The sequence below is a fragment of the Crocuta crocuta genome, unplaced genomic scaffold (genome assembly GCF_008692635.1).
Source record: "Crocuta crocuta isolate KB4526 unplaced genomic scaffold, BGI_CrCroc_1.0 scaffold176, whole genome shotgun sequence".
Lineage (NCBI taxonomy): Eukaryota > Metazoa > Chordata > Mammalia > Carnivora > Hyaenidae > Crocuta > Crocuta crocuta.
The window spans coordinates 9,392,555-9,417,144 of NW_027531905.1; the positions used below are offsets into that span (position 1 = coordinate 9,392,555).

General features: G+C 35.7%; 1 protein-coding gene across 1 annotated transcript in view; it reads right to left on the reverse strand.

Moving 5' to 3' along the window:
* Positions 1–4,710: 4,710 nt before the first annotated feature.
* Positions 4,711–24,590, reverse strand: part of ETNK1 (ethanolamine kinase 1) — a 58,316-nt gene continuing 38,436 nt past the window's right edge. The window contains exons 5-8 of the mRNA XM_077774586.1: positions 24,477–24,560; positions 22,187–22,347; positions 10,806–10,879; positions 4,711–10,469 (exon numbers count right to left, since the gene is read on the reverse strand). Coding sequence (XP_077630712.1) covers positions 10,397–10,469; positions 10,806–10,879; positions 22,187–22,347; positions 24,477–24,560 — 392 coding nt within the window. The 3' untranslated portion in view covers positions 4,711–10,396. The remainder of the gene's footprint in view (positions 10,470–10,805; positions 10,880–22,186; positions 22,348–24,476; positions 24,561–24,590) is intronic.

Sequence of the window (24,590 nt, forward strand, 5' to 3'; positions counted from 1 at the left end):
ATATGAAACATACTCAAAAGAAACCTAATCAACAGATGGTCCCTGCAGTGACTCCGTTGTTGAAATTAGTAGGCAAGGATTTTAAAGCTTACTAAACTCTAAAAGATTACTCTAAAGTAATCAAATAGTTTCCAGAACTGAAAATAATAATACCCAAAAAGAAAAAAGAAAGTCACTGGATGAGCAGAACAATAGTTTGGAAATGAGACAGGGGAATATGTCAGTGAAATATGAAGACTGACCAATACAAATATTCCAATCCAAAAAAAATAAAATAGATATTGGGGGGTAAAAATGAACAGATAAGTAGTGAAGTGTCAAACAGCATCATACAGTCTTTGGAGACTCACAGGGAAAAGGGAATGGGTCAGAATGTGTACTCAAAGAAATGGCAGAAAGTTCCCCCAAATTTAGTAAAAGATACANTCTGAGTAGCCAAAGAAGCAAAAAGAACTGAAAATTTTTAGCTGCCGCTTACCAAAGAGGAAAGAATTTGAGGTTTGAGTACAGCCAAGTTATACTGCCCGTTAAAAGAAACAAACAAACCAAATCAATACTTTTCAGATCATAATAGAATCAAAAGTCTCCACAACATATCAATCACGATATCCAGGATACAAATCAAAACTACTAGACATACAAAGAAAATATGAAACATACTCAAAAGAAACCTAATCAACAGATGGTCCCTGCAGTGACTCCGTTGTTGAAATTAGTAGGCAAGGATTTTAAAGCTTACTAAACTCTAAAAGATTACTCTAAAGTAATCAAATAGTTTCCAGAACTGAAAATAATAATACCCAAAAAGAAAAGTCACTGGATGAGCAGAACCATAGTCTGGAAATGAGACAGGGGAATATGTCAGTGAAATATGAAGACTGACCAATACAAATATTCCAATCCAAAAAAAATAAAATAGATATTGGGGGGTAAAAATGAACAGATAAGTAGTGAAGTGTCAAACAGCATCATACAGTCTTTGGAGACTCACAGGGAAAAGGGAATGGGTCAGAATGTGTACTCAAAGAAATGGCAGAAAGTTCCCCCAAATTTAGTAAAAGATACATTTACAGATTCAAAAAAGTCAAAACCAAAGAAGGATAATACAAAGGATGCACATTTATAAACATCATAGTCAAACTGCTGAAAACCAACTAAAAAGAAAAAATCTTGAAAACAGAAAAAAATTACACTATATACACACAAAAAAATGGAGGTGAGAAGACAGTCGTCTTAGGAAATACAAGTACTGAGGTGTAAATGAGATTTATGAGAGCAAACTGCTCTCAAATAATTCACAAAAAATAACTTAAAGAGAAAACGATAAAGAAAATGAAGCGAAATATTGAGGGACTTTGTAAAAGGATATATGGCAGCGCACTGAACTATCACTGTGACTTTTCTGTAAGTCTTAAATGATTTCAAAATAAAGTCATAAAAGCAGATGGATAAAGAAATATAGATGTTATTTTAGAAATATATACATATATGACCTACATATACATATCTATATAAAATTTCCTGATTCCACAACTGACAGAATATAGAAGCAGTTAACGGTGAGCACACCTGGCACCCAAAGCTTAGTTTCTAAGTCTCATTCTCTATAAAAAAAGTCAGAGCTCCTTGAAGAAATAACTGAATTGAGGGCTGGGACAGGAAAGGTACAAGCTTCACCTGGAAAGCCTTATTTTGCCAGGAAAAAAGTGCTCAAAAAGTATTAGGAGCATATGGAAAGGATACAGCAACCAACTGAAAGGAGCTCTCAATTACCAAATGAACAAAATGAACAACAGAATGATTGTAATGGATTACAGACTATAGAATTAAATAACCTTTACAGATGTGCTGTTTTGTGGGTTTTTTTAAAATTTTTTTTTAATGTTTTTATTTATTTATAGAAGAGAGAGAGAGAGAGACAGCGTGAGCAGGGGAGGGTCAGAGAGAGAGGGAGTCACAGACTGAAACAGGCTCCAGGCTCTGAGCTGGCAGTCAGCACAGAGCCTGACGCGGGGCTCGAACCCACGAACCGCGAGATCATGACCTAAGCGAAAGTCGGACGCTTAACCGACTAAGCCACCCAGGCGCCCCTCAGATGTGCTGTTTTGAAGGGACACATGCACCCCAATGTTTATAGCAGCACCATCAACAATAGCCAAAATATGGGAAGAGCCCAAATGTCCAATGATGGACAATGGATAAAGAAGATGTGGTACACACGTACACACACACACACACACACACACACACACACACACACACGAGTATTACTTGGCAATCAAAAAGAATGAAATCTTGCATTTGCAAATACATGGATGGAACTAGAGGGTATCATGCTAAGTGAAATTAGTCAGTCAGAGAAAGACAAATATCCTATGACTTCACTCATGAGGAATTTAAGATACAAAACAGATGAACATAAGGGAAGGGAAGCAAAAATAATATAAAAACGGGGGGCGGGGACAAAAACATAAGAGACTCAAATATAAAGAACAAACAGGATTATTGGAGGGGCTGTGGGAGGGGGGATGGGCTAAATGGGTGAGGGGCATTAAGGAATCTACTCCTGAAATTGTTACACCATATGCTAACTAACTTGGATGTAAATTTAAAAAATTAATAGAAGGCATGTGAAATTCTAAAACAAAACAAAAAGGAAATAGCCTCGTGTTTTGACATAGTTAAATAAATTAGTAAACTTAAGGAAAGCATAGCTCTTCTTTACAGTAAAATTCCAATTTTAGAATTAAAATTGAAAAAGAAGGAAAAAGAAATAGAAAATTAGCATCAGACAAACATCACAATTAACTGCTACAGGCAAAAACTGCCAATGGTTGCTAAAATAGCACAAAAATCATAGTTTCAAAGTATCTCCTCCCACAAGATACTTAGTAATTAAAAGTAGAAAATGGGGACAAACTTGGCAGCCACAACTTTAATGATATGACTAAGGTTAAAATCACTAGTAATACGTGTATCAACATTTTGTACCTCGTGTAATACAATGAAAAGGGCACATTAATTCTGTTATTTTTTAACAAAAATACCTATCCATATCATGAAGAGTAAGGGAAAGGGAGAAACAAATATAAAATGTGAGAGGCAAGGGAGAACTCTGTGAAGATAAATTAAAAATCAGAAGTGTCAGGGGCACCTGGGTGGCTCAGTTGGTTAACCTTCTGCCTTTGGCTCAGGACATGACCTCCTGGTTTGTGAGTTTGGGCCCTATACTGGGCTCTGTGCTGACAGTAAGAAGCCTGCTTGAGATTCTCTCTCTCTTTCTCTTTGCCCCTCCCCAACCTGCACTCTCTCTCATTTTTTTTGGGGGGAAAAAAAAAAAAAGCTGGAAGTGTCAGTTTGTACTCACAATTTCTAAAATATTTACATATAAAGGTGTCTGTTTCCTTGTTCTGCCAGCTAAAAAAGGCCTAGAATGTCATATCCCAAGAATTAATGAGTATACCTAGTTCTCAGATTTAAGTTTCTAAGTATCATTCTCCCTAAAAAACAACAAAAACAAAAATGGATGATTCTAAGATTCTCAAAGGTTCCAAAATTAGTCTAGAACATCTTATTTTACTACAAAGTAAAGAACGCTCAAAAAAATGTTGTGGTACACCAAAAGAACCCAGATCTAATTGGGCTTCCCTTTTAACATCAATGTAAAAAAAAATACAGTAACAGATTATAACCCACTTAAAAAAAAAAATAGCAACACAAGGGGCACCTGGGTACCTCAGTCGGTTAGGCATCCGACATCAGCTCAGGTCATGATTTCACAGTTCATGAGTTCAAGCCCTGCATCTGGCTTCGTGCTGACAGCTCAGAGCCTGGAGCCTGCTTTGAATTCTGTCTCCCTCTCTCTCTCTGCCCCTCTCCTGTTCATGCTCGGTCTCTGTCACTCAAAAAATGAACAAACCATTAAAAGAATTAAATATATTATTATGTATATATTATATGTGTATGTGTGTGTGTGTGTGTATATATATATATATATATGGCAACCTAAGAGTCTACAGTTAAAATGCAGTCACATGTATGCTAGATCATACATACACACAGCTATTTTTGCTATGGAGAACTTATCTTCACGATTATCTGATGGGAGAGATATCTTCATATCACATTACCTGATAATTAAAACTTAAGAAACAATGGTTGAGTGGATATTCCCTGTAAGATGCTATGTCCCAGACAGTGTCTTTATCTGTTTTCAGCCCTCATTACAGTGAGGATACAAAGCACAGTGGTTAGAATAATGAATTTTTAAACTAAGTAAAAGGAATTTGTTCACTGAGTTACATAATATTCCACACTCATCTCAACCAAATTTCCGAAAACAAACTTTTTTCAAAACTTTTTAGGGATGCCTGCGTGGCTCAGGCAGTTATGCATCTGACTTCAACTTAGGTCTCACAGTTCGTGGGTTTGAGCCCTAGGTCAGTCTCTGCTGACAGCTCAGAGCCTGGAGCCTGCTTCGGAGTCTGTGTCTTCCCCTCTCTCTACCCCTCCCCCACTTGTCTCCTTCTCTCAAAAATAAGTATTAAAAAAATTTAATAACCTTTTTAATACTATAAACCAGAGAACTAGAAATTTAAAGAATCACTTCAAATATATAGTTATACACTAACTTTGAAAAGTCTTGTTTTCTAATCCCACAAAAAGGAAATCTACCCAAAATAAGTTGAAAGGACAAGATTTATGGCACACTGCAGTTAGAACCCAACTTTATTGTTACAACCAATTTTTATTTACAGAATATAAATCTCTTCAAAAAGATACATTCCTTCATTTAATCAATGGTAAAAGGCCTTATTAAACAGAAATAAAGCCTAAACATCACTTATATTCAAACAGAAATACAAACAACTTCATTAAAAGTTTGTGAACATACAGCAAAAATGTATTTTTTACGTAAGCAGTTACATGAATGAGGCTTTTTTAAATTGTCTTCACTAGCAACCCCATTTTTATCCACAGAATAAATTTTACACTTAAATTAACAGTAGTAAAAATGTAAAAATTAAATTTTAAACATGAAAAGATGCAACCAAAAACAGGAAGTATCTCCACTACCAAACAGATTGACAAGTTCTCAGACACTCAGATACTTTCTGAGGCATATCAAAACACCTACATCAAAATTTGCATTCATTTGAGAGGTATCAATACATTTTCAGTGCTGAGACTATTTGTAGCACTTACAGTATATACAAAGCAGCATTATACTACTATGGTTCACATTTGATAAACACAAATTTAAGGTTTATGCCACAATTGCCCAATTCAACATACAGCTAACGCAGTGACAATTATTCATTTTGTTTTTCCTTCTGAATCTTAACAAGGAAATTATCACCTAAGAACATGGAATAATACCATGTCTCGTTTCTTAGGAGAACAGTATATTTTAAAATTCAAATACTTCATATCATGGAAATTTCACCCAGCTGTAAAAAGGTTTCTAAATACAGTACACAGTTTAAGTTTCCTCTTAGTAAATTCTACCAATTGAGTTACTTTAGTACACATAACTAACAGGAAACTTCTTCAGATTATTGGACAATAAAGATCTTGGTGTGTCACTACCTAAAAAGTAGCAGCACACCACCACCATGGCAAGTAAATACTCCCACGTCTTCCACTGCATTTCCTGGGTTTTCTCCAGGTCATAAAAGCTGGTTTACATGGAGATCGATGGGTCTCAACCTATCTCTGAACATTCTTTTATTAAGAGTTTTGAAATTTAACTAATGAAACAATTCAAATCAGCCAGCTTTTTCTTAGCCTTCACAAACTAGTTCAAAAACAATATGTAATGTTTTCAATTTTTATAAACATATTGTGTTTTGTTAAAATGATTAATGGTATTTATACCATTAATGGGTAAGATACAAACAAAAATATGCCTATATTTAGGGATTAAGAGTATTTTACAGAGCAGTTTTTCATAACTAGAAAAGCTGAAAGATCCATAATGAACAAAGATTTTATTTTAACCTGCTATGTGATATTATCTATAGTATAGTAAGAGCATTAAGTATAGTGGGGAAAAAAGGCAGATTTTAGGATAGAAACATAAAAAGTTGAATTTGGGATGGTTGAAACATAAAAAGGTATTTTTCTACAAGCACTGTCATTTTCATCCATTCAATGGTTGAAATCTTCTGTCCATTTCAAATTATGATCCAAAAATGAACGTTTTAATGTAAAAATTGGAAGAATCGAATTCATTATGTAAGATACCTTATTAATTTCAGTTTTCCAGTACTCAAGTAATGCAAACCCAAGCATTTTGTTTTATATCAACACATTTACAGACTAAGCTACAAAGATGGGGAAAAATCATTTAAAATAATTGATATGCTTTTCCATCCAAAGACCTCAAACCTAAGACATAATACCGTAATCATACAAGTGATACGTAACTGGGGTGAAAAGGTGGCTCAATATAACAAATGTCTTTAAAAAAGAAAGAAGACGGAAAAGAAAACAGAAGCAAAACAGATTACCTTAATATGTTAGTTTCCAGTTAAAGGACATTCTAAAATCAAATGAACTAATAAGGAAGCAAAATCAGAGAATATCAATTCTGAAATAAAGAAAAGGCTGTTTTACCACACACTTATAATTCATTTCTTTTGTGCATAATAACTACTTGCATTTGCTTTTTGAGGAAGAATGTGCAAGTTGCTCCCAATAACAGAACTTTCCTCCTACCATAAAGCATTGGTTAACTTTGTCTACCAACTGAATGACTGATTAGTATTAGAAGCTTAAGTCTGTATCACTTTGGAATGCATATAAAATGCTTATTAAAAGCAATTTGAAGCAGAAAACCAAATTGACAGTATTTTCATCTGTATTTGAAAGAATTTAATAAAAACGGAATTTATAAAAGCTTTGTATAATATTAAAAAGAAAAACCCATATAATTTTTAAAGTGAAGGTTTTTAACTTTTAACTGACAGTGTCTGGGGGAATTTTTTCCCTTAACTTTCCTTTATGAAGTTGAAATAAATATTTTTAGTTCAGCAAAAATGAAAATAGCAGTCATTAAAAGATTACTCATTACTTAGGTCTTTTCTGTCTTTTACAATCCCATAATGAACAACTTTTTATTTATAGAAGCCAACTGTGATAGGCTTAAGTTGAGCTAAGAGCTATTATTTATCAGATCTCATATATGGGATTTAGATTCATAGAGATATGTAAAATTTCAAGGCTGGGTGTTTTTTTTTTTGGTAGGAAAAAGTTAATAACCTTGAAAACAGGAAAGGATAATACTTCAGTTTGCAATCATCACATTGTATTTTAATTTGCCTTAGTTTAGAATCGTGACTCAAAGAAAGGAGCTCTAGCAGTGTATTAATTTACTGCTTATAGAATCTAACCTCACAAAAACTAATGGCCAACTAAAGAATGAAGAAAAGTCATATTAGGCACTGAGAGGCTAAATAAATAAGTAATGACACTGACAAAATCTGATTAACCCTATTTCCAGTTCCTCTTGTTATCCCACTGTGCAGCCAGAACTTTTGGCTATTTCCAGTCTAAAACCAAAGAGCTGAATCATTTCCTTACACCAAAAAAAAAAAAAAAAAAAAAAACCNAAAAAAACCTACAAAAGGGAGGAGAATGCAAAACAATACACAATCTCATATGCAAGATACAATTCACACTAATTTACAAATTTTTATTTACACTATTTTATATACATTCCAGGCAGACCTAGTTGAGTTTTGTGCTCATGTTGATCTCAAACGACCATGTGAACAGTACAATTTACTACCACATCTCTTCGATTTCCAGAAAATCAAGTGGTAGCATGGGGTCAGGAGGGAAAAGTATCAAATATTACTGGTCAGGTAAGATCATACAAGTATGGAAGAAACAAAAGGAAAAAATGTGGAATTTTGCTTGTTAAAGCATTCAGGCCACTATGGTCTATTGACTAACAACGGGTACACATGAATGCCACTTCTCTAACAACCATTTTCATATTTACAAAATGAACTTACTACCAGCTGAGTTATTAGGTAAGGCATTCAAGTTCCTTAGCTTAACATAAAAAGGCAACAGAACAGACATCTCAGCAAGCCACAGGACAAATTTTAGAGGGATGTTTTTCCTTTAGATTCCCTTAAATAGTCAATAAGAAGGGAAGCAATTTTGAACCCTATTATTAGTCTGTAGCATGATACCAAAAACCTGTACAGGAAGTGGGAGCATCAGAACTCCCAAAATCTAGCCATAGAAGTGGGGAAAATATCTTATTTTGTTTCTAACTTCCACTGCATACTCTGAGGGCTAAAATGAAAGCCTTTACATTCACTTCCGTATGAATCTCTCTGAAACACAAGAGGATCACAGCTAGCAGCTATGCACAGTCTACAAGAAAAGGCTCAGTGAATCCCTATTCAAAATAGTTTGAAGAATATGGAATAATGTAGAAAACTGATCTTGTTTCCTCTCATACATAACAGTTCTCCAAGTTATATACTGTTGCACTTTAAGAAGTCAGAAAGCAAAAAAAATCAAGGGTATTACATATTATTCATTGTCCTAAGAAAATGTTCCAACTACAGACGAAAATTCCACCAAAAACGATTTTTCAAGTTTACTCTAACATTATGTAAAAAACTACGGTTTAATTGGTTCCATTCATTTAGTCAAATAGGTAAAATTCTATTGATCCTTTAGTAATATGGTTTATAAAAACAGAAGTGAACATTTATAACACTGGGGAGGTAGAAAACAAATATTAGTTTAACACTGTTACAGACACAAGCAGATTTTAAGATTCTATTTATGTAACTAGAATTCACCATTTAAAATGGCCTTAAGTGTTTCTAATTACTTTATTAGCTTTAAACATCTTGAGATAATCCAAGTATTTTAAAGCACTTATCTGAGAATATAAGTCATTTGGAATAATACATCAAACTCCCCAGAAAATTTCTTAGAGGATATATTTGTGGTTGCATATTCTGAATATGCAGATTCATTAAGCCAACTTTGTACATGGGCACTTATGTGACCAAAGTGCAAAGCTTATCAGATTAATTTTCTAAGTTAACCATGACTGCTCATCCCCACACAGGGGCAGTCTTCAAACTCGAAGCCTATTTATCACAAAGATCTAACTTCCTTCCGTATAATAATTACCACCCTCTCATTCCCAAACAAAATAAAAATACACAAAATCAAGAGAAAGTAAAACAAGAGAAGCTTTCCTACCATGAGTATTTCTGCTTAATTCACATTTTGTTGTAACAGATTTTAAATGTAGATCAATGTCCCAAGTGTTCCTTACTTCTTTCAACTGCTTCAATTAATTTCTCTGAACCTACATACATCACGTAATCATGTCATTCTAAAGACATGGAGCCAAACTAAAACATGAAACGAAATTGTAAGGAATGAATATGCAAAGGTAAAAAAGAATATCTAAATGACATTTTCTTGTTCCCAAGTATGATAACACCATTCTATCTTTGTTTCAAAAATTAGTATTTGTTCTACTAACTAAACAGAAAAAACAGAATATTTCATTAATTAAAACAAAATTTTTGGTAAAAAAAAATAACAGTATGATACAATCAAATTTTAAAAATAAACTAGCAACTTAAATGACCACGTTTAGTACATGAAAATATTACTTAATGCAGATTTTGGTAATATAAAATCATATCAATTTTAGGATTATATGGTAAATATTAATATATATACTGCCAGACTATGTAAGGAAAGGAGAATTTAATTTTAAGATACATTCTGTGCCCCCCCAAATATTATCCAATAATCAATTCAAAAAGATGTACCACTAAGCATAGACAGTAAATGTACTTTACTCTCATACACAGAAATTTTTCTATTAACACCTAAGTTATCTATACCAGTATCTGGCATTTCAAGAGTGAATGATTCATATTTCTTACAGTGTATCAAGATAAAAAGGTTACACTGCATACTTTGAATGTTTACTAAAATTATTATTAAAGTAAAACTTAAAACAAAAATTTTTCTCTGGAACATTTTCAATGCTTACACTCAACCAACAGATGAAAAGAGTCACAGAATTATGTTAAATTTATAATAAATAATTCACATATAACGGAGATTAAATTATCAAAGAAAGGATTAAACTGACATCTTTATACCTTTTTGCAGATTTAACCAACTTCTAATCCACCACACACTGATAGCAGTAGGTGTACTTCTTGACATCATTTCAGTCTATTTAAAAAATAGATTGGTCGTTTAGAGGCATAATTTGTAAAGCAAGATAACCAAATTAAACAACAGAATTTTAACAAAATTGGCTTTTCAAAATTTCTTATGAAAAGATTTCACAAGCATTGTTCAGCTACTTGAGAATAACCAAATCTCTTCTTTACTCAGGCACTTTTAATGCGGTAACTTCAGGCTTCATTTTAAAGTATTGGTTAAAACGAACAATTGCATACCTAGTGAGAAATGAATAACAACAGAATTAATCAGAGGTGAAAAACTTAATCCTTCCTTCACTTTCCACTAACCTTTCTAAACTGGGATTTTTTTTTTTAATTTTAAGATTTTCAAAGGACATATTTTTAGTTTATTGCACCACCTACTGGACACTTTTCTAATACTGAGATTTTTAACAGATTATACCAGATTTCCTTGCAGAATTATTAGATGTATAAAACTTTTAAAACATTTGACCGAAAAATAACTACAGTGTACCCTATAAGTTCTACATGTACACTAAAAAAAAAAAAAATTACAGGCAAATGTAAGGCACAGAGCATAATTAAACTTACCCAAGGAAATCAAAGTCAATAGTGGAGTATTTGGCTTGAATCAAAGCCCACAATCCCCAAAAGAAATGAGAAGCCTAAAAAGGAGAGAGGAAAAAATAAATTATGATAACACATTTCTTAATAAAACAACTATCAATTAATGTTCTTTATTTTCTTCAACTCCATGCAGAATATGGTCTTGATGCTTTGCATGAAATATCCAAAACTCAGCTAATACTGAAGTGTACAGTTATCTCGATGGCTACCTCATGTCCACACGGAAAGAGATTATGTTTATAACCTCTTCAAAACATAGAGCCCAATTCCTGTAACTGCTTTGTGGAGACAGAGTTCAGCGTCAGTACTAATAGATGTTGATTAACTTTTTTTTTTAATATTTTTATTTATTTCTAGGAGAGAGAGAGACAGCGTGAGCAGGGGAGGGTCAGAGAGAGAGGGAGTGACAGACTCCGAAATAGGCTCCAGGCTCCGAGCTGGCAGTCAGCACAGAGCCTGACGCGGGGCTCGAACCCACGAACCATGAGATCATGACCTAAGCGAAAGTCGGATGCTTAACCAACTAAGCCACCCAGGCGCCCCAAATATTTTTAATGATTATAACTGCTAACAGGCTTTCCTATAAAATACAGGATTATCAAAGGACTTTGGATTTTTGACATAAAAATATAAACAAAAGGGAAAATCCAAATCTCAAAAGTGAAAAATATATTTAAATATGAAAAATGTCTAGGCATGGGACGCCTGGGTGGCTTAGTCGGTTAAGCGTCCAACTTTCACTTAGGTCATGATCTCGCGGTTAGTGGGTTCGAGCCCCGCGTCGGGCTCTGTGCTGACTGCCAGCTCAGAGCCTGGAGCCTATTTCAGAGGCTGTATCTCCTCTCTCTCTGACCCTCCCCTGCTCACGCTGTTTCTCTCTCTCTCTCTCTCTCTCACTTTTAACTTTCTCAAAAAATCACTAGCAGGATATGTAACTTCCCATCAAAACAGGTACAGAAAAGAATAAACAATGTAGTAGAGAGTCAACAGCTAAAGTCACATGCACAGGAAGCCTAATTATTTAAAAAAAAAAAAAAAGCTGAGCCCTGGAGTCAAGTTGCAAAAATTACTAGTTGTATGGCTTTGAGCAATTAACCTCTCTGTACCTTTGTTTCCTCACCTGTAAAATGCAGGTGTGACATTACGATTTATAATACGAAATACATATTTGGTCTTTATCCACTGTCTCTGGTTCATAGTTCCCCAAATCATTGGAATTTTCTAAGCATAAAAGCAATGGGTGCATCTGTTATAATATTTGGTCTTTAATAAGTTCCTGAAATAGCTCCAGAACAATAAAAGAGAAGTCTTGTTATTCAAAACAAGTCCCTTTCAATCACACCTGACTTTATGGTAATGAGCTGAGTTTTGGAAAGCAAAGCACCTCAAGACAAGGACTGATTGCCAGGGGAACCAAGCAGGTGATTAGAGGGGATGGACTTTGAGGCCATCTCACAACTCACAACTTCCAGGGAAGGGAAAGAAAAGAGAAATCGAGTTCAGTTTTCAATGCCCAATGTTTTAATCAATCATGCCTATGTAACGAAGTCTCCATATAACCCAAAAGGGGAGGCTTCATAGAGCTTCCAGGCCTGGTGAGCCAGAAAACATCCATACGCTGGACAGTGGTATAGTCTAACCTCCTAGAGAATAGAAGTTCCTTGTTCAGGTCCCTTCTAGACCTTACCCTACATACCTTTTCATCTAACTGTTCTGTACCCTTTGTAATAAACTGGCAAACACAGGTAAATGCTTCTCTTGAGTTCTACGTGCCACTCTAGCAAATTAACAGCACTCAAAAAGGAAATTTTGGAAACCTCCTATTTATAGCCAGTGGGCAAGAAGCACAGGTAACAAATGAAACCTGCAATTAGCATCTAAAAGGGGGAACACTGGGGTGCAGTGTTGTGAGACTGAACCCTTAACCTGTGGTATCTAACACTTACCTATGGAATCAGAGGACACGGCTAAGAATTGAAGTACTACTTAGTGATGTGGGAAAAACACACATTGGAGCCTAATATATATATCTAGTATACAACAAACATTAAATAAATGTTAATTATTATTATTATATAAAATTAGAATGATAGGGGCGCCTGGGTGGCTCAGTGGGTTAAGCATCCGACTTCAGCTCAGGTCATGATCTCACAGTTCGTGGGTTCAAGCCCCGCGTCAGGCTTTGTGCTGACAGCCAGCTTGGAACCTGGAGCCGGTTTCAGATTCTGTGTCTCCTTCTCTCTCTGACCCTCCCCCTAATCTCTCTCTCTCTCAGAAATAAATAAAACATTTAAAAACAATTTTTTTTAATTAGAATGATAAAAATAAAGACTTTTTTAAAACCTGAATGTAATTTCTTTTTAATGTTTTATTTCTTAGAGAGAGAGAGAGACAGTGTGAGCAGGGGAGGGTCAGAGAGAGAGGGAGATACAGAATCCGAAACAGGCTCCAGGCTCTGCGCTAGCTGTCAGCAAAGAGCCCGACGCGAGGCTCGAACCCACAAACCGTGAGACCATGAACAGAGCCGAAGTCAGACGCTTAACCGACTGAGCCACCCAGGAGCCCCTAAAAACTTTCAAAAATGGTCTTCTGGGGTGCCTAGGTGGCTCATTTGGTTAAGTGTCCAACTCCAGCTCAGGTCATGATCTCACAGTTTGTGGGTTAGAGCCCTGAATCTGGCTCTGTACTAACAGCTCAGAGCCTAGAGCCCATTTCATATTCTGTGTCTCTCTCCCTCTCTCCTCCACTCGTGCTCGCGCTCTCTCTCTCTCTCAAAAATAATAAAATAAAACAAAACAAAAATGGTCTTCTTTCTACCTGAGGAAGTCTCAGGTATTGAAAAATGAATTATGAGATGAGATGCACCTTCCTTCTTTTTAAAGTCTAAAACAGTGGCTATCAACCCAGGGAAGGTTCCTGAGACTCAAAATTATTTCTCATAATACTATTAATATATTACTTGCCTTTTTGAACATGTTAACATCTGCAATGATGGTTTAGAAGCAATGGTGGGTGAAACTACTGGTACCTTACAATATGTCAAGGCAGTGTCACCAAACGCACACACTCCCATCACCACCACACACAGTAAAAGACTAGGCTAGGCTTGTCTGCGTGAAGAATGTCCTTTACGAAGCCAGTGAAATTACTAATTTTATTAAGTCTCTACCCTTGAGTTCATGTTCTTCTAATGTTATGTAATGGTGTAGGGAAGGTACACATAAAGAAGTCTGCTATATACACAAAGGAGGAAGGTTGTTTCAAGGAAAAAACATTTATGACTAAGTTGTGAGCTGAACTTGCACATTTTTAATGGAACATCATTTTTACTTGAAAGAACTGACACTCGAACCAGTTATTAGACTTGGGCATTTTGGCGGATATTTCTCAGATATAAAAAAGAGCACTTGTCATTTCTATGAAAATAATTGACAGTATTTGTTGCCAATGATAGTCTTCAAGTATTCAACCTAAAATTAGAATTTTGGAAAATTGTTATTTGACTCTGTGAGCCTACCAGCTTCTCAATACGGTATTTAAAACTTTTCTGATGATACTGATTGTGATATCAGCAAATGTGAAATTTTTATATCATATAATGAGTCGTATTAACATCTGTAAGATCTATACAACTCAATGGATCAAGATTTTCCAAATAAGACTGAATGGTGTTAAAATTACAAAATCATGCACTCTAAAAAAGAGCCATTCAAAGTGCAAAGTAAAGCAATGGATTATAACATAATAGAGTATGAAAAGTTAATTGATGTTTTCTGACTGCACATTGCAACTAACCTTTAAAAAATGACCACCTGTTGGGTTTGGTGAAGTTATCAAAGAGAAAATACACAATTATCTGATAAAGGCAAATTACTCATTTCTTCCAACAACATGTGTATAACACAGAACTTTCTTTCAAGCGCCATGTCTAGCTGTAGGCTGAGTATGAAGCCTGCTTGGGACTCTCTTTCTCCCTCTCTCTCTGCCCCTCCCCTGCTTGTGCTCAGAATCTTGGGACACCTGGTGGCTCAGTCAGGTAAGTATCCAACTCTTGATTTCAGCTTAGGTCATGATCTCACGGTTTCTGAGTTCAATTCCTGCATCAGGCTCTGTGCTAACAGCATAGAGCATGCTTGGGATTCTCTCTCTTACCCCATTCTCCCTGCCCCTCTGCCCCTACTGTTTGCACACTCTCTCTCAAAAAAAAGAGAGAGAAAAGAAAGAAAAAAAGAAAAAAAAAAAACACTTAAAAAAAGTGTTTGGAGCCCCCTGGGTGGCTCAGGCTGGTTAAGCATCTGCCTTCAGCTCAGGTCTTGATCTCGCTGTGAGTTTGAGCCCCACACTGGGCTCTATGGGGAGCCTGGAGCCTGCTTCAGATTCTCGGTCTCTCTCTTTGGCTCCTCCCCTGCTTGTGCATGCTGTCTGTCTCTCTCTCTCAAAAATGAAATTAAAAAAAAAAACATTTACAAAAAATCTTGAAGTGTAAAGGGAAAATCCTGAGATAAAAAAGTTTGAGAACCTCTAGTTTATATCTCCTAAGCATATTTTAAGTGTTATAAAAATCATCTATAATCTCTTCCTATCAGGCCAATTCTGTGAGTGGAAAAGACTGAAATCGGGAAATTCTACACCTAAAAATAACATCAAACCAGCTCTTCCCGCTCGTTTCAAGCAACAGTCATTCATATACTAGTATAAAATAACTAAATGATTCTACATTAGAGATGCACTATACACAAAATTCACAAAAATCCCACTTTTTGGCAGGCAACACCTTTTATAGGGTGAAAAATGAAAAATATATATACAAGATTACACTTTTTAAAAATGTTTTATTTATTTCTGAGACAGAGACAGACAGTGCAAGCAGGGGAGGGTCAGAGAGAGAGGGAGACACAGAAACTGAAGCAGGTTAGGCTCTGAGCTTTTAGCACGAACCACGAGATCATGACCTGAGCCAAAGTCAGACGCTTAACTGACTGAGCCACACAGGCGCCCTCAACATTACACTTTTAATGGATGGAAAGGAAATGCAGGAAACAGACCATTCATCATTGGTATTCCCCAAATATCAAAGAAAATATTTAAGTCCAAAGAAAATAATGTAATATTCTGTATGACTTACTTATATTATTATTTCTTTCAGATTTGGAAGTTATAGATACGTAAGTCTATCAAAGGGCATTTTAATTTCTAGGCTACTGTTCTGTATAGTTGTTTGTGTGATCTGTCATGCATTTCTGCCAGTGCCACACAAACACAATGGGGAGCTTAGTGGGCTAATTCTGTTGTCTGGCCTCAGGATCAGAACTGACCCACTGTTCCTAACAAGACGGATTAACGAGGCTCACCTTTCTCCTTGAGCCAGACCAGGCTGGCCCCCTGGAATGGATTAGGTAGGGAAGAGGAATATGGAAAAGCCCAGGCTCCTAACTTTGTGAGATACTAAGAGAAGTAGAATGAAAAAAATGCAGCTTGGGACTGCACTTAGGCAAACTTAATGACTAACCATATATCATACAAGGGTAGTATATACATTGCCCTGGCAGGAATAGCTAGTTTGAAGTCTCACCTGAGGGGAGGACCCTCTGCCCAGGACCCTCAATCAGGACTCCAACTGGGCTATTCACCACGGGGCTTCTTTTCCCAGCAAGAAGGTTGGACATTGTTAAGTACCTGACTTGATGTATTAAGCCTCCTTTGTTTTTCTCTATAATTCTCTTTCTTGTGTTTAATGTAATTGTTTAATTCCTTATATTCCCTTCCCCTTAAATTAATAAAGTCTCCCTCCACAAAACCAGAAGTACAGCTATTGTGAATTCATATTACACAGAACAGCTACCCATCTCTGTTGCAAAGAACAATTCAAGGCTTTATAAGATAAACAAGTAACTAAAATGAATTCTGAAACTGATTTTTGGGGGAAAAGAACCCTAAAAACTCTAACATTTTACTTAGAAATAATCCAAAGTCTGAAAACAATGTGGCTAAAAATTAAAAAGCCCGAATGTATACTTTATTTGACTTCATAATACAAATGCCTACTTTTGTTTACAATCTCAATATTAGTTAATTACAGTAAATAATCAGTAACATATGAAGTCTTTTAATATTTACAAGTCTGCTCAAGCCCTCAGCCATAAATATTTAATCAGCCATTCATTAAAAAATATCTATATCCTAATCTTATTCAAACCTCTTTTCTCTACTTATCAAATCCGCTTTATAACATATGTATATGCTGTCTTCTTGACAAGTGATCAATGAAGGAAAAGTCTCAGAGGAGGAAACAGTATTTAAGATGTGTCTATAAGAAACAAAAAGAACTTGCCAGAGGATGCAGGGAAAAGGGCATTCTAGGTAGGAAGAAATAACTTATACAAAAGCATACAGGCTTCAAACAGGGAGTGTACAGAAAACAAGATGACTCTGCTACAGCAGAAGTGGAGGTGGGAAAGAAGACAGAATCTGCAGAATGCTATCACTTGGATTCACTCTGTAGGTCACAGGGAACCATAAAGAATGCAAGTGACACAATTAAATTCATGAATTAGATCTAGTTATTACAAAGATAAATTTTAAATGTACAGGATGAAATACAGACAGAAGAAACTTGGAGGCGAAGAGGCCAGTGAAGGTTAACACAGGTGAGAAATTTAAGGTTTAATCAAAGGTCATACAATTAAGGAGATATGGCTGGAAATGAGAGAATTTTAGGAACACATAATGTAAAAGAATAATTCCTTGTTTCCTGGTTTCAGAATAGAGCAACTAAATGGATGATATTTTATTAAATCAAGACAGAACAAAGAATAAATAATGGGACAGAGGGTGGGATGCATGAAATGAAATTCAAGTTTGGACATGCTCTGGTCAATTACTAATGGGATTCTGGATAGAGAGAGATACTTACCTGGAGATCAACAGAAGAAAAAAATTCAACTTGGGATCATTAACAGAAAGTACAATAAAAGTCATGGGACTAGCGGTGCCCGGGTGGCTCAGTCAGTTAAGAGTTCAACTTTGGCTCAGGTCACGATCTCGGGGTCTGTTAGTTCAGGCCCCGCGTCGGGCTCTGTGCTGGCAGCTCAGAGCCTGGAGCCTGCTTTGGATTCTGTGTCTCCCTCTCTCTCTGACCCTCCCCTGCTGGTGCTGTCTCTCTCTCAAAAATAAACATTAAAAAAAAAAAGTCATGGGATTAAATCATCCAATGAATGGAAGCCAGATGAGCCCCAAATCAGGATAATAGGGAACACCTGTATTGTACGACGACTGTCAGAAGACGAAGAAAAGGAGGAGCCAGAGAAGGGGACTGAGTAAGAAAATACAAAAGAAGAGAACCAAGGAAGGATGGTTATCATAAAAGTTTAATGAAGAGAAAATTCTAGAAATCAATGGTAAATACTATCAAATGATTTGGGCAGAACAAGTAAGACAAAGATTGAAAGTTCAAACTGCACTCAGTAATTATGTCATTATTGGTAATCCTGACATGAATTTTTTTTTTTTTTAAGAATAGTGAGGCTAGAAGACCAATTGCAGAGGTCTGAAGAGTGCTTGAAAGATAATAGAGAAAAAAGACAGAGAGCTTGCTTTTATTTCCTCCTACCTTCCCAATTATTTATTCATTCTAACACTTGAGATTATGACAGACATTTACTTAATGATTGTGGGAGAAAATTAAGACTTGGAAAGAGAATTATGTAAACTGGCTAGCTTAAAAAAAGAAAAACCAAAAAAACCTTGAAAAAGAAAGGCATACAGGGACGGACACTTGGGTGGCTCAGTCAGATAAGTGTCAGACTCTTGATTTCAGATCAGGTAATAATATTGTGGTTCATGGAATCGAGCACCCTACGTTGGGCTCTGCACTCACAGCAGGAAGCAGGAAGCTGCTCGGAATTCTCTACCTCTCCCCCGCACGAGCACACATACTAAATAAACATTTAAATAAATAAATAAATAAAATGATAAAATGATTCTTTAAAAACAGAAAAGAAAGGCATCAACTCTCAGAGATGAGAACTAGGAGAATTAGTAATCTCAAGTAAGAGGGCCTATGAAGCCAAATGTGAGCATTCATCTAAATTCTGCTATATTCTTTCTATTCTAAAGATTGCAAGAGAGGCCCTGATGAAAGAAAGTAACCCACCTCTGAAGAAGAGAGTTGTCAAGAACAGCAATAACAGAGGACTGCAGCACAATTTAAATAAGAAAAGAAATTCAAACCAAAATTGGCTTCATAACTGGTTCTCAATGGTTTCTTAACCAGGAAAAACCAGAAATTGGTAACAGACTCTCAGAGCATAATAAACTCTGTAATGTTTATATGAAAACTAACAATTATATAAATTGGAAACATGCTAAATGAGGAATATTATTAAAAAGTTACTGAAGTTTTATGTCTCATCAACCATCTTTTTTTTTTTTTTTTTGAAGTTTTTATTTATTTTGAGAGCAAGCACATGCACATGGGCAGGGTACGGGAATGGAAGAAAATCCCAAGCTGGCTCTGCACTGTCAGCACAGAGCCCGACGTGTGGCTCCAACCATGAGATCAATCATGACCTGAGCTGAAATCAAGAGTAAGACGCTTAAACAACTTAACCACCCTGGTGCCCCTCATCAATCACCCTTTATTCTTTTTCTATAAGACCTTCTACTAAACATATGACATTTCATGAATATGTGTGCTGTACATTTCATATATTCTTTTTTTTCTTATTCAGGTTAAATTGGGGTCCCTGGGTGGCTCAGTTAGTTAAGCATTTGACTTCAGCTCAGGTTGTGATCTCAGTTTGTGAATATGAGCGCCACATCGGGCTCCACACTGATAGTGCAGAGTCTACCTGGGATATTCTCTCTCTCTCTGCCCTCCACCCCCTTCCTCATTTGCACACTCTCTCCCAAAATACAAAAACTTTAAAAAGTTAAATAAAATAAAGTTGTTTGTTTAATCAGGTTAAATTAAGTTTCCCTCCAATTATAATTTGCTATGAATTTTAAATAGGGATGGGTGTTAAATGTTATCTAGAAAGTATTTTGTACACATTATTTGCCCTTCCAAATTATAAGTACTTTAAGTAATGCACTGTTTTATTCTTCTTTTAAGCCTCCAATCTACACAACCTAGAGTAATAAGTACTAGATATCCAATTAATAGATATTATAAACAACTTGATAATCAAATCAGAAGTAATTACTTTTCTATACCATGTATATATACAACACATAGTATAAGAAGTTGTTAATTTTTTTTTTAATTTTTTTTAAGGTTTTATTTATTTCTGAGAGAGAGACAGCATGAGCAGGGGAGGGCCAGAGAGACACACACACACAGAATCTGAAACAGGCTCCACGCTCTGAGCTAGCTGTCAGCACAGAGCCCAACATGGGGCTCGAACCCATGAACCACAAGATCATGACCTGAGCCAAAGTCAGATGCTTAACTGACTGAGCCACTCAGGCGCCCTGAAAGTTGTCAAATTCTTATCATCAAAAGTTTACAAAAGAACCCAGGTTAGCTCTCTAACAGTAAATAGTGCTTTTGTTTAACTAATTAATAAGCTATGTGGACTTTCTGTGGAAATTAATAAACTCAATGCCTTGAGAATAACTTACATAAATAGGTACATGAAAAAACATAAATTATAGCAACAATATTCTTCATGTTAATATAGAAAGTGGCTAAACAGAAGTATTTAGGTAATTCTGAAGTTTATTAAGTAACCTTGTGAGAAAGAAAACCCTACATTCTCTACTTCAAGATCATGCTTAAATAAAGTAAGTAGAAACAGCAGGCATCCTAGGACCAGCTGGAGAGCAGGCCATTAATTTAGCTAACAGTTCACTGAAAATAGATACCAGAACAGAAAATTCGTCAAGTTTCAGCACATCCTCTTATTTGAGATGTATTCTGAATGGCTCTGGAAAAACACTGCTCTTAAAACAATGGAAAAACTATACCCTTAAGCCATCAACAGGGTCTAGTTGATTTAATTTTTTTTACATTTATTATTTTTGAGAGACAGAGAGAGCACAAGTGGGGAAGGCACAGAAAGAGAAGGAGACACAGAATCCGAAGCAGGCTCCAGGCTCTAAGCTGCCAGCACAGAGCCCAACACGGGGCTCGAACTCACAAACTGTGAGATAATGACCTGAGCTGAAGTCGGACACCCAACTGACTGAGCCACCCAGGTACCCCCTATACAGGATCTATTTGTAAAGACAACAATAGCCAATTTCCCAATATCAGTTGTACCAAACTGTATTAAAACTAAAAAGTAGCAGCTAAAATAACTTCGACCTAGTATTCAATTCAATTGTGTAACACCTCAGCTGAAGGCTCACTCTTATTCAACACATCATTCTCAAAAAAAATTTTAATGAACTATTTAAAAAAAAAATAAACGCATGTAAAAGTATAGAGAAGTGGGTGTTAAATATAATAATAAAGCATTAACACATCAAAGAAGCTGGAAACAACTGCTCATCAAAAGAAGACCACGACAAAATACTAGGTAAATTATGAAAACATAATTCTACTCCTTCTTCCAATCTACTTTTATCATCTTAACACTAAGATGTGATGTACTGGGTAAGGGCACCTGGGTGGCTCAGTCAGCTAAGTGTCTAATCAATCAGCTTAGGTCATGATCTCATGGTTTGTGAATTCAAGCCCACACTGGGCTCTGTGCTGACAGCTAAGAGCCTGGAGCCTGCTTCGGATTCTGTGTCTCCCTCTCTCTCTGCCCCTTCCCCATTTGTGCTCTCTCTCTCTCAAAAATAAACAAACAAAAAAATTTTTAATGTACTGTGGAAAACCTCACTTCCTATAAATTTGTCCTTGATTATATGTTTTCTGTAACATAAAGACAATAGATGTAGTCTAAAAAACTGCTTCACAATTAATCCGAACTGTAACTAGAATCCATTCATTACTTAATTACTGAGCACTTACCACGGGGTGGCTTACCAGTTGGTACCACTGTTATTTTAGAGGTTAGGGATATGATAATGAATAAAACAAAACCTCTATCCTCAAAAGCATTATAATAGGGTAGTTGTAAAAAAAAATCATGTTTTATCCTAATTTTGAACAAAAATACATAAAGGATGATGAAAATTAAAAAGCTTTTTAGGGGCATGGGGGTGGCTCAGGTCATCTTACGGTTCATCAGTTCCAGCCTATATCAGGTTCAATGCTGTCAGCACGGAGCCTGATTCAGATCCTCTGAACCCCTCCCCCCATGCCTCCCCTGCTCTCCAACTCTCTAGAAAATGAATAAACTTTTTTTTAAAAGCCTTTTAAATTATATGAACAATCTTTCATTGTTTAAACTTACCAATGCAAACTGATTGACCTGAATGAAGAGTATTTCCACCTCCTTTTCAGTAACTTCAGTCCCAAAGCCTTTATATTCTTTGTAGGCTTCAAGGTAAGAACGCAGCCACTGGCCCTGTAGTTGTCTGTCTGGATAGAGACTATAGTCTACATCACTGACACCTAAAATGGAAAAAAGGAACACTAAAGATTTTAAAAACACGTTATCTTCTATTTATCTGAATAATTTCTAAAGTAATAATAAAATAACTAGATGTTAATAGCAGTTATTAAAATAAACAAAAAAATATAATGCAATGAAACTTAAATCCTAATGCATGACCCATTTCATCATCATAATCAATTCTCATTGCTTCAATTTCTCCTCAAAGAGTGAAGCTTGAACCACCCACATCACAAGCCCCAAACCTTCATTTTAATAACCACCTCGGGGGATTCTTATGTACACTAATATTTAGAGCATTTCCTAGAACTCTAGCTCTAAAAACATTTTTGACCATTACTCACAGGGTTAAGAAATACATTGAAGCTTTATACATTCTCTCGGTATTAAGTGCCACAAAACAATATTTACCCTAACTACTTTGATATTTTCTATTTCTTTTCTTTTCCATTCCTTGTTTTAAAATAATCACCTGACAAACTTGGTTTTAAGATGTGCAACTTGGAAAACAGTAACCTCAGGGCACCTGGGTGGCTCAGTCGGTTAAGCATCCGACTTCAGCTCAGGTTATGATCTCGTAGTTTGTGGGTTCGAGCCCCACATCGAGCTCTGTGCTGACAGCTCAGAGCCTGGAGCCTGCTTTGGATTCTGTGTCTCCCTGTCTCTCTGCTCCTCCCCTGCCTTTGCTCTGTCTCTCAAAGATAAATAAGCAGTAAATAAGTTATTTTTTAAATAAACTTAAAAAAAAAAAGAAAAACAGTAGCCTAGAAAATAAAATTCAAACTATTTTGTCTACTCGGTGTTCATGAGTTAGTCCAAACTTTACTTCTCTATATAACTCCTATATGCTCCTTCATGAGTTTTATATCCTACAAACAGGTATACTCGCCTTGACGTTTTCTTCCTCCTTCCTGCAGTGCTTTCCTTTCTCTTCTACTTGCACATCTCAACTTCTACCTAACCTGCAGCTTTATCTTGATTTTTTCCTACATAAAATCATTTTAGGATCACAGGAGCTTCCTCTTTTATATCCACAGCAGTGACCATCCATTATACTAACAAGGATATGGTGATATCTCATATGCACAGCTGCTTTCCCTTCAAATATATACAACACATGTATGGGGATATAGGATGTGAATGAAAGGTGTGGTGTAGGGAAATAATTGAAAACACGTAAATTAAAATTCCCTCCAACTTCTTCCTACTTTGGTAAATATATGAAAATATAACTATGTCTGTAAATAAATACAAATAGAGCAATGAAAAGTTCCTACTAGGTATAAATCATCCAGGAGAATGTCCTAATCTTTAGTTTTGGAGCATTTCATGTTTCTAAATATAGTCATAAAATGTATTTTTAAATTCCTTTTAACATAAAAAACCTAAAATTTTTATGCGTGACAGTGATAAAAGATTAATTTCCAGGGGTAAAATGGCAAGCCTTTCAATTATTCATAGCCAAAGACAAAATAAAAAACAAATTATTTACTTTCTTAGTTACTCAACATTCCAAAACGTCAAGTATAAAATGGAAACAACAAAAGCTTTTATAGGATTTTTTTAAAAATGCAAATCTTAGTTCTCTGTATTTTACTGTGATCTTGGGGAGTTGCTTTCTCCATGTGTAAACTGGGAATATAACCTAAGTGACAGGATTGCTGTGGAGGACAAAGATGAGACTTATGAAACACTTTGCACTATGTCAGGTCTTAATGTTAACCACAATGATTATTTATTATTTTCCTTAAGAGATTAGGAAAGGGTCATCTCTTCTCTTTCTTCCAGTAATAAACAAAAAGGTCAGGAAAGGGTTAAAAAATGTTGTTCCTACTCCGAGGAGAACTTCCCTGAAGAAAACAAACAAACAAAAACAGTTCTAAAAGCATTATTTAAGAGTCTAACTCTTGATTTCAGCTCACGTCATGATCTCAAGGTCTTGAGATCCAACCCCACACAATGGGCTCCACGCTGAGCGTGGAGTCTGCTTGGGATTCTCTCCACCACTCTTTCTCTCTGCCCCTACCCACCCCTCTCAAAGTAAATAAATAAATATCTTTTAAAAACCCTTTTTAAGTATTATTTCAAAGTTAAATATGTTGCTCCATTAGTTAAGCCCTGATTTTACCTGCAAATTCATTGAAATGATTTCCAATATCATAAGCCAGGTAGTTGTATCCAGAATATTCATAATCAATGAACTGTACATCACCTATGTGAGACACAAAAAAAAAGACATAAG